We start from the raw sequence: 11,266 nt of genomic DNA on the forward strand, positions 1-11,266 counted from the left end.
AGAGAGTCGCCGAGGGAATTCAATAAATATAAATCTTTTATTTAAATGGCTTCCGTAAGCTGGATACTATACACATCTGTACATTCTAGCGACATTGTTACAAAGCCGCATTGGTGATACGGTAAATGCCACTTCTTACTTGAAACAGGCTAGCGAAAAAATGTGGACTAGAACAATAGGAATGATAATGCTGAAATTCGATATCCTGGCAGTGATAGGAACTGAGGCCCCTGAAACGTTGATTTTTTCTTCGTTGGGGCTAATATAGTTTGTGAAGGGGCGCAGTCGATGGGTTTTCAACGGCAGACAATCGCCAGGCTTCTCGAGACCGCAGTCGCAATGATACGACGGCGTTACGGAAAGCGGCATGGGGAAACACCATTCAGAACTGCATGGTTCGCTGTTACAGCTATTCGTTTCTTTCGGTCTCAAGGGAAATTTCGCGCTCTGTATGATGGCGAAGGACATCGGCAGAGTTTCGCCAAACGATTGAACTGTGGACTCTGGGATGGCACCGACGGAATACCCAATGCGACCCATCACGACTAACGAGTCGGTTTTCGCCAATCGGTTCGTTGCATAGAGGAGATCTTCGAACGGTCCGAGATGCGTGTAATCTGCTGAGGCAGATATTATCGCGGAACGGTGGCCGTCGTAATCAAAGCCATAGAGTACCCTGTTGTGTATGTAGTATGCGTATTTCAGATTGGGATCGATCGCTACAGCATCGGTGCCTTGGAGATCATCACCAGCCGGCAAAGCAGTGAAAACAGTCCTCGTCGACTCGGCGAATCCGTCGAGATGACATCTACGAACGTTGCCGGACTCGCTGTAGAACACATAGCCGGCGACAGGATCGACCGCGATGCTCGAGACGTTTCCTCGGTGCTCGATGATTCTAACGGCGCGTCCTTCAGCGTCGACCACTACTATCGAGTCACCAGTGAGTACATACACTCGGTGATTCTCCCAATCGACCGATATTTCCTTTATATCGCCGTCTGAGAAATCTCTGTCGCTCTCGAAATCTGCTAGCATGAGAGTCGATTTCACCGCGTATTTGTACTCCCATATTTGACGCCGGGTCGCGAATATCACCTTATCGAGCTCCGCGCTGACGTCCACGATCGATTCAGACCACCTGGAATGATTGAATTCAGTTCGCTTCTCTCATCGAGACCGGGTAGGAGCCGCTTATAATTTAGCGAGTGTTCGTTAGATTGCTGTGTGGATAGGAACTGCTATATGATTATATGGCGATATCTCCTTTCGCATTCCTCGTGTTACATATCTCATGACATCGAGGAAAACAATCGGATGCACTCACTCCAATTGCTGAATTTCCGTCGCGCTCCGGAGGTCGAAAATAGATATCGACGTTCCGCTGCCGATAGCGATCATAGGCTGCTCTCCGACGGCTTGACAAATATTGTCTCGGAAATCCGATCGCATCTCGTGATTCGGAGGACACTGACAGGAAGACTCCCCGATCCGGTTGAAGCACACGCCGTCATCGCATGCATTCCTCTCCTCGCATTCGTTGCGGTCGGCACATAAGAGAAGTCTTCTGGCTGTTTCGGTTTCGTCGAGAGAATGACTCTTGTTGTACAAACGTGAATCTCGAAGACTAGCTTGGAAACCTCGGGGACACTGAACACATTGGAAACTATCGCCGAGAGCGACGCACTCGCCCTTCCCGCTACAGACGTTCGGGTTTTCCATGCATTTGTTTATGTCTTCACACGCGAATTTTGTGAAGCGTTGACCGGGGGCGCAATTCACACACTTGGATGTCGCCCAAATTCGGTCTTTCTGGCATTTGATGCCCGCCGGACAATCCTTCTTCTTGGTACAGCTGCAATTCTCCTCGTCCCAATTGTCACTGCAATCCTTCCTACCATCGCAAATGACCAAACGGTTCAGGCACCGTGACTCGTCACACTGGAAAAACTTCTCGGGAGGTCCCGGACAAAAAGGATCGAGTTTGTCCCGTTTGATCGTACCCTGACCGCGGGCCACAGCCAAGCAGACGAACAGCCAAAGAAATTTCATGGCTCACATCGATCACCTGTAAACCACGAGCAGAATGAGTGCTGGTCCGCACGTCCGCGAAGGGTGGAAGCGCATAGGAAGAACTGGTAATCGATACGGAATTCAACTATCGAATGTACTCCTATAAATAGGGGTGCTTGAGAAAACTCACGCAGCGGAATCTCTGTGTGCTCGGTGTCAGATTGTCTGGAAAAGCGGAAACACTTGGATTCCAACGAGTTCTTCCATCACAGCTCCAACTTCCATGACTTATCATGTACCCTCTTTTCCCGTATTTGGATTACAATTCCCGGAAGGACTGATCGAAGCGATCGCCTCTCGAGTCCAAGAGGTGATCACGCGCTCGTCCGAGTCCTGCGCCTTCGCAAATAATCGAAAAGTCTCTCAACCCACCGATGGGGATGACGAACCCCAGATGCGATCAATGACGCGGAACGAGACAACTCGGGATGCGACCCGATATTCCGTGAGCTTCAAGACTTGGTCGCCAGCTGACTCCTTCTTGGGTAAGACGCATTCTCCACAGAGCAAATCATGCGAATATACTGACCAGCGCTACTTTCGCATGCTCGGAATTCCGCCTTGAGGATCACCGTTCCCGATAGCGGCCTCTCCTTGTTGTTTTGCTCTCTCCCTCGAAATATCATCATCATCAGCATATATAAAGTGTGAAATTTCACGTCCGCGTGCTCTCGGATACGTCGTCTCTGACGTCAGCTGACCCTTCCTCTCTGCGCGAAGGACGCCCACACGGTCGAACGGAGTTGGTTTTCGATTTCTTCGTTATAGTGATCGGATAATTGCTGATCCGATAATGTCGGGGTCCGTGCAGTCGATGATGGATAATTGTGTCGATATTTACGTGGAGGCATCGGCATTATAATAATTTTCCAACGTGATGTAGATCAAGCAGCTCTGATGCGATCCTTCGGTCTTCTCCTACACGACCGTCCGAATTTTCATCGGTCTCTTTGACGAGAATGTCGAGGATGCCCCTCATAGCCTCGTCTATTCGGCAGCTCTTAGATGGAACAATGCTGTCTTAGCGTCAACAAATGAAAACTCGACCACAGCCGGAGCCGTCTGGTGGGCAACAGCTCTCAACAAACGACCCATTATTTTGTAAGCAAACGAGTATTTTCTCTTTTTCACAGAAAACCACAAGCAAGCGAGACTCTTGAGAGATCGATTGATAGTTGGGAATCGAGTGCGTCGGGGTTTCGCCTATATCGCTCTTTAGTCCCTGGAGACTTTCCGCGGACGAACCGCGAAGAATGATGAGTGCAGATTCGGAGAATAATACTGGAGGTTATTAGAGAGTTATCTTGTCGGAGTTACGTAGAGTTTTTCGAGAGCAGTCGGCATGGCTGATTCTGATTCGGAAAGCAGCCTCGAACATACGATCCGAATATTGCGACGCGAATCTCCGATGCATTTGACTTTGAGTGAGGCATGCCGTTTTTAGCGACCACAGAAGCCCGCTTGTCAAATAAACCTCGTCTGACGAATCGTGTTTGTTGTCGGATCATGCCACGGGAGCCGATTCGTGAAGTTATGACTTCATTCTGAAGACTGCTGTCAGGTGTTGCTCATACGCCAGCGCGTCCAAGAGCGTCCAGGGACCGACGTGACATGGCGCTACCAGAAGCCGATGAACAAGTATGTGATCGTAAGTTCAAGGATCCTTAAAAAAATCCAGCCCCCATAACATTGACGATCAGCTGTTCTATACAGACGTATTCCGGTATGTCCGATATCGGAGAGGATCCGATGAACTAGGATTCCGTGAGGCATCCGCATCATGACATTCGTGGAACGAAAAAAATGACAGGGATCGAAGCTCGATGGGAGGCTTCTGGAGAGGAGCGATGCTGATATTCCCGCCGCTCGTCACAGAGAGAACTCTCAGAAGAGGGGGATCTCTTTCGTCAGCTGTCAAAGCGACTTGTGTTTGTCGTTAAACTCGTGACCTGAGCGAGACGAGGCGAGCTGGCGTATAGTATTACGCTATGGATCTGACCCAAGATATCCCATCACCGAGGGACGCGTTTCGAGCGCCATTCCCGAGCCGCTCGTGATTCTGTGCCGAACAAGAAAGAGGTTTGCAAGCTATCTTGTATTTGCGTTGTCGGATCAGCATGTATTGATTCCGATAGAACCCGCCTCTGCCTAGCCCTTTAAGATAGAATATATCCCGACCACAGACTTCACACTCGATCGGCAAGTATTCTCTCCAAGCCGCAGACAATCGAGGAAGCCGTGAGGGCCATCAGCGCTCCAGACGGAAATACAGAGAGGAGCGGCCTGATCGGTGGGAGTCGATTCCCTTGCATCTACACAATTCAAGCTTGTACATGAAACATCTTTCGCATCTCAGTACGAGACCCCCTCTGAGAGTTGCCCGTCTTCAATAAAAGCCCCTCAGCAGGGAACCTTCAAATTACAGGAGCCCGGACTTGTATCGGAATATTCACGGTATTCTCCCGAGGCTCTCATGTGCCTGAATAGACGTATTCTCCAGAACTCACCCCTTAGGAGAACCGAGACTCCAAAAAAACAGCTTTCACTCCTCACTGACGCTCAACACTCAGCCGAAGCCGACTGTGGCACAAAATGAAGTGGAACGCCTGGCAGGACCACGCGGATTTTAAGGACGGGAGTCCACATTCTGAGAAACGCTCGTTATCGAGCGCGTTCCAGCCGAAGTCTGGCGTTAGTCATACCATCGTGAATGAGGGAGGAGAAATTTTTCTCGAGCATATCAAGTGGTTGCCCAGTGTGCTCGAGATCATCCAGGCCGCGTCATTGCCTTACGAAAGTCATACATACGTACTTGGGAATCACATCCACGGTGCTGCTCGTGCGCTCCTCGGAACATTCGGGGTTGATAAATCGCTCAGCGCGCTATTATTTATGACGATGACTCAGAAAATCTTTTCCGATGTTACAGATGGCTCCGGACACTCTCGTGATTGCAAGCAAGTTGGTGGTCGCGCGATTTGCATAGTGTCATTCTTGCCTTATTCCGCCTCATACAATTTTCCGAGAGCATTGCTAGGCGAAATTCGATGGGATTGAAATAATGTTTTCGGTATAGTGAACGCATCGATCAGGGAAGGATCACCGAACATCGAACACGATTAGAATTACAAGAAGATATTCCCGTCCTGCCAGAAATCGGCTCTCCACTCGCGAATGTATTCGCCGTCGTTTTTAGATCGCCTTTCCACTCGTCTGACACATCAACTAGCAGTCTGAGTGGATAAGTCGTTGTTGTCGTCGTCGACAGCAGCAGCTAGAGAGGCGTGCAGATTTATCGAAGAACTGAGTGACCTCCACAAGATGGTCCAAAAGGCTCGGAACACCATTCTTAGAGAATCAGTCCTCTTCTGAGGAGAAACGATTCGCAGGGGCACCGATTTGGACACGCCAAACAATTTGGAGTACATTGACGCGAGGAATCGACCCAAAAGGTGGTGATATCACCTTGTTATTGGGTACGGATGCTCGTCTCGGAGCTGTTCCGCGCGTTTTCTGCCCGTCAACGGCCAGGACCCGCCACGCGGCACAATGCGGATGAGAGCGCCTGAAAAACGCTGGATCCCATATCTGTGCAGTATTGAACGACAAGAAGATCGGTACGTAAGGTGAACTCATCATGACGGTTCGAGCGGCCAACTTTGTAGCAGCGCCGACCGAGCTCGACGTCGACGGCGTCGAAAATGTCCGAGCGATAGCCTAAGTATGCACTTTATCTGGACGTTTAGCTGTTCTCGGGATGCCATTGACATATCTCAAGAGTTCAATGTCGAAGATCGCCAAGCGTGAACAAACGGGAAACGTGGATATTCGTCGCCGGCAGTGAACCATTCCAGAGTATGGCAAGGTGGAGCAGCGTTTGGTCTCGGGACTTTCATGGCATCGGCATCCCGTGTCTGTCGCTATCGTTTCGTCGCGTCGGAAGCCGGGCCAGGAAGTAATAAAATTTAATTCGAGCTGATCGTCTCGATAGCAGGTCTCTCGATCCAAAATCTTGAGGGAACAATGAGAGGATCATCATTGCGTGGGCCCTCGTTTGTCGAGCATGAGAGAAATCCATTAATTCAGCGAGACGGTTTCTTGGTTGCATGAGTATTTCTCCATGGGCCGAACATATGCCTCGATCGGATCCGATGTCCGATTGGGGAGTGATGAGTCCGAATTGCGCAAAAGAGGACGAGGAGTAATGCAAGGAAACTTCGCAAATTCTTCAGAATGCAGAGGAGGTTTCGCTATGCGACAGCGCCAGCGTCAACGAACGCGAGGAACGAAAGGAGACTCTTCAGGAATTTGAGAATTTAGGCCTGATTAGGCTTAGATTATCAGAATAATCCCGAACCAGAGACCCGATTGGATCACCGGTGTCCGATGTTCTGACGGCCGATGCTCCGATCTCTGGGATCGGGATCCGTAGTTTCTGTCTTCACTGGCAGCCATTTCATGCGTATGTATATTGAGATGGGTCCTATCCTGATAAACCGGGACCGGACTCAGGTCGGCCGAGCTGATCGTCATCTTATTTCGACTCAGATCGGTACCTCCCGCGCGACGGACACTCCGCAGTGCTCTGACTTTCTTGGTCACGAAAAAATGCGTGAACACATTGTCGTCGTTGCGAGAAGAAGCCGTCTTGAAAGCGAAACGATTCACTGAAGCCATCAGTGCGACGAACGAGAACCATTATGACGGTCATCCGCTGCCACCCGAGAAACTTCAGCGTTCTGGCTTCCATTCAGGAGGAGCCAGACTGGTGGAGTTGGCATCCCAGGGACGGCTCCGTGAGTCTCGACGCCATCGCCGACGACCTGCATCACTCGAGACGGCGGCCGCACCGGGAGACGGTCGCACTGATCTAAATCAGCCTCGCGGATTTCATACGGCATTGTTTTACGTCATCCGGTCGTTTTAAGGAGTGGCGCCTCCCAGAATAACGCTCATACATTCACGGAGCCTCTAGATCCGAGTGAAAATCCGGATGGGACAGAAGAAAAGTAATACGGCAACGTCAGCTCTGGGCGAGGGAGAAGGATTGCACCTGAAGTATGCCGTCCTTCTCAGGATAAGAATCGGTCACGGGACATTCATTCAGCCAGTCCGATCGCCTGTTGATCAACGATGCATATTGATATATCAATTTATGAACCGATATGACAATCATTGTAAGGAGTATTCCAGGAGGCGGTCTCTAGTTATAGGTTTTGACTCCAGTAGGATCGTGTCGAGGGTCCGGGGTCCGTGGAAAAGTCTCAGAGACACAATCATAGCACACGGTTTCAGACCAGAACGGCGAGGATCGGATTGCGAATCACGACGAGTCATAGCGAGAAGTACTCTGTCATAGAATCTCTTTCAATGATGCGCCAATGAAGAGCACAATTCAGTCGGAGCAGCTCATAAAGACGGGAATATATCTGCGATCAAACATAGCGCTGATCTCAGCAACGATGAGAAGTCGGCTCGAGATGCCGGAACGAATCGCTTCCTCCGGTTAGTAGAAAATCACGTCGTATGTACCATCCCGCGCCCGAATTTCCCCATTCCCCGGCCCCGGATCAGCGATGGAAAAGAATGCCAGCGGTCGCGCAGGGATCGCGCGTAGAATATTGAAAAAAAATTGGTGAAATCGAGGCTCCGCTCGCGATTGTCGCCTCCAACGCTCAGGACGGTCCGTAATCTCTAAACGAGCCGCAGTTATAAAAGTTCGCGAAAGTGTCCAGAAATCCCCGCGTGATTCTAGACTAGCGAGCTTTGCTCCAAAACATAGCTGATAATCGAGCAACGTTGAATACTGACGAGTTCTTACGCTTTCGACCATTTCAATTGTTTACGAACACGTGGGAATATGTAGATTCCTCTTGGACAACTCTTGGTAGGAGCATTAGGATGCATTAGTCGAAATGCCGATAAGCTCGATGCATGCCACTAGAGATTAGAAGCATCGCCTACTGCCTTCCGCTTCAAACGAAATCGAGAAAACATGTTTCCCGCAGTATTCGTTCGCTTGCCTTCCCAGCTGGTGACAAAATCGTCTTCATGCGATCTGAATTCGCGCAGAATGTACGGATGTACGAACGGAGCGCGGTAACCAACTGAGTTCACTTGTTCCGGTGCACTTCAGACAGACCCTAACGATTGTATTTTTCGGGAGAGTGCTCTGACAGGCTTCGTAAGAACGAGAAGTAGAATCCTGCGAGAAGCACGCGGTCAGCGCTTTCGAACGACTCGAGCTTGAACTCCAGGCTCGGATAAGAACAAAACATCACGAATCCAGCCGGGATGGCCGAGAGATCTGAGATCTATGCGTCTCTAGATCGTCCGTGGTTTACTCAATGTAAGCCTCGATGACGGATTAGTCCGTCAGGTTAAATCTTTGAGGTGACATGCAGCCATAAATGCTCTTTTGACTTTAACAATATCCTCAGAGCGAACATCTTTTTTCAGCAACGTGAGTATGGACTCGATAGCGGATCGATAGCTCAATCAGCACCGAGCGGATCGCTTCGGCCAGACTTCCTCGCGTGAAGACACCGCGGCACTGTACTCTCGAAAACCACGAATCGCGTGTCGTCGGAAACGAACTTTGTTAACAACGGGCCGAATTTGCAAAGATGACCCTTATGCACTGTGTTCGGTTTTTGGGACTGGGTAACTGAAATTCGACGTGTCTTTACTCTTCTACATACGGAAACTTTTTCTCGACCTCTGTGGGAGGAATTATGAGCGGCGTGACGATGCCACGAATCCACGAGCTCGGCATCCTTCACTGCACCTGCCGAACTCTGCCAGAGGTTCATGGGCTCGCTTCCCACAAATGTTGAAGGACAACAGACACGAGCCATTTCGAATTGAGCTCTTCTCGCCTGATTCTCTCGCATTTGCCGGCGACCCACAGATTCGGCTCGGACAGCTTATGACTTGCGTAAAATCAGCCTTTCGGTCGAGCTCGCCCGAGCAAGGGGAAGCCCTTTCGAAGATAATGCCTCTTCTCTCAGAAGAGAACGACGCGACGTCCCCTCCATCATCGAATCACAGGATCCTCTCCAAACATAAATCATTGGGAGTGTATCGATCGACGCCCTGCACTGTACTTGTCGGGTTCATCCCCGCCATAAAATGACAAGCGTGACCACATTTTTGTGACAACAGACAGGCCTGGGCTCAACACTCCTTGAGAGGAGTCGTTCAGTTTACGAGACAGAAAGCACGCTTCCTCATCCGGATCGACGGCATGAGCGATCGCCCAAACGCAGGAGGTCGCGGGCTGTCTCTGCCGAAGATATGGAATGATTTGAAGCCCTATCAGATTGATCGGAGAGCTTGCGATACATCGAGGAGTTCAGGAAGCGAGAGAGAGAACGACCCGACAGATAGGTGGTGTCCGGGGATGCTCAGCCCGCCTTCCGATCGTCTTTCGGCTCTGTTCTGACCGGTATCGTCACTTGGCATTGGTGAATAAATAAATATTCACTCAATATAGGCTCCGATTTCGGCACCATCCGAGATAAGAAGCAAAAGCTGTCTCTCGGCAAGCTTCCCCCATTGGATCAGTGTCAGTGTTATCCGGAATCCGCTGCCGCTCAAATGATAATTCTCTCTCGGGCCCGATGAAGCGGTCGAGAGTCTCCGCCCCGCGACGAGGGTCCGAATTCGTCTCGCATTTGTTGTCGCTAGAGACTTGAGGTCTATAGAGGACGGATCAGGCCGGGGGAGCCCGTTATTCATAAACCGGGACCTCGCGAATATATGTATGAGTTCGCTGAAATCCTCTCACTCAAAGGCGAGTCGTCCCCCGTGGACGACCCTCTCGTCAGACACCCGGGACGCTGTTAGGTGGGTCCGCTTACTTGTTGGGATCGAATGGTCATGGATGAGAAGAATCACAGATGGGAATGTGTTATTTTGGGGAGTGCGAAGCTCCCGGATAATCCGCGTGGCGGCTATTACCTCGAGACCGAGAATACGGCCGATGTTTTGAGAAGTCGTCACGGGATCCGGTCAACGCCGCAGTTACCGACGTTCTTGCGCTCGGTGCTCCTGAAGTTTTGAGACGCGGAAGACCAATCTGGAGGCTCCGCGATGGGATGTGATTCACGTTCAAGCAGATGCATCAGCGCAACGGACGCTCATCGCTCCGCTGCCGTCTGAACGGACACACGATAACTTGAGGACACACAGCTGCGGACCGGCCACGGTATCCAAGCCCGGTGGACGAAATACGGTAGCGCTCGCCAAATCGCCGTCCGTCCCGAACGACTCGCTGCTAACTGTCAGTCGTCTCCCGCGCGGAGAGCTGACGAGGGCCTTGCCCCGCCAGACGGCGCCACAGTCCATGAGGCCGTCTCTCACGGCGCTTTCTGTCACTCGTTTTCCGTTGACAATTCAGGTGGGGTCGAAAAGTTGTTTACGGAACAACTGACTGAAGAATCCAACGCTCGAAATTCGTGAATTTCTCTGGAGAAACATCGAGCTGCCGATCAAGGGAGCGCCAGCTCGTCCCGACCGCGCTCCTATGCGTCAAGTACGACGAATTGATGAGGCTTCGAGAGGCAGTCGTACACAGTGTTCGTCCCGCCCGCCGACACGATGTTTCTAAACGTGAATTGGTGCTTCGAATGGTGTCGAGAACCAAAGCGGAATTGATGGCTTACCGTAATCTGTGGGAGGAACTCTCTCGCGATCTGAATGGATGTTTGCAACTTAAGTAGAACCATGAGCCTGACGCCAACTATCCTATCGATCGGCCGATCAATTCATCAATCTCGAGCGTGAGACTGCGGCTGATGGTTCGTGATATCGGAGCAGCGAGCGCAACGCTAACTGGGTCCGGATCAATCGCGCCTGATGGATTGGCAGCTCGTCGGAAGTTAAGATTTATGGAGACGGGGCAAACGACGATCCCTCACGCCGGCATCAGTAGGGGACGCTCGCAAGGATATCTGTTTGTTCCGGTGTTTATTGTCCTGGCCAGCGTCACGCCAGCGCCAGAGAGATCGGTGAGCTCCCCTCCGTGCGCTTCCCTACTCTAGCTGTGCTGAGAAGGAGCATCACTCGGAGGCACTTTCGAAAGTCACATACGCATGGGGCGAATTTGAGCCGACGAAGCTCTCGGCAGCCGTTGCGACCTTTGCTCACCTTCAACATATTTTATCGTCCACCCCCTAGAGCCATCGACCCA

At 51.0% G+C, this 11,266-nt stretch overlaps 1 protein-coding gene across 1 annotated transcript; it reads right to left on the reverse strand.

The window, feature by feature from the left end:
- Positions 1-18: 18 nt before the first annotated feature.
- On the reverse strand, positions 19-10,357 carry LOC100902976 (very low-density lipoprotein receptor). Its single transcript, XM_003740719.2, has 4 exons — positions 10,036-10,357; positions 2,204-2,238; positions 1,328-2,068; positions 19-1,141 (listed from the first exon to the last, which is right to left on the reverse strand). The coding sequence occupies exons 3-4, from the start codon at positions 2,050-2,052 to the stop codon at positions 136-138; spliced, it is 1,731 nt and encodes a 576-aa protein (XP_003740767.1). The 5' UTR covers positions 2,053-2,068; positions 2,204-2,238; positions 10,036-10,357; the 3' UTR covers positions 19-135.
- Between the last annotated feature and the right edge of the window lie 909 nt (positions 10,358-11,266).

The sequence above is a fragment of the Galendromus occidentalis genome, unplaced genomic scaffold (genome assembly GCF_000255335.2).
Source record: "Galendromus occidentalis unplaced genomic scaffold, Mocc_1.1 scf7180000077086, whole genome shotgun sequence".
Lineage (NCBI taxonomy): Eukaryota > Metazoa > Arthropoda > Arachnida > Mesostigmata > Phytoseiidae > Galendromus > Galendromus occidentalis.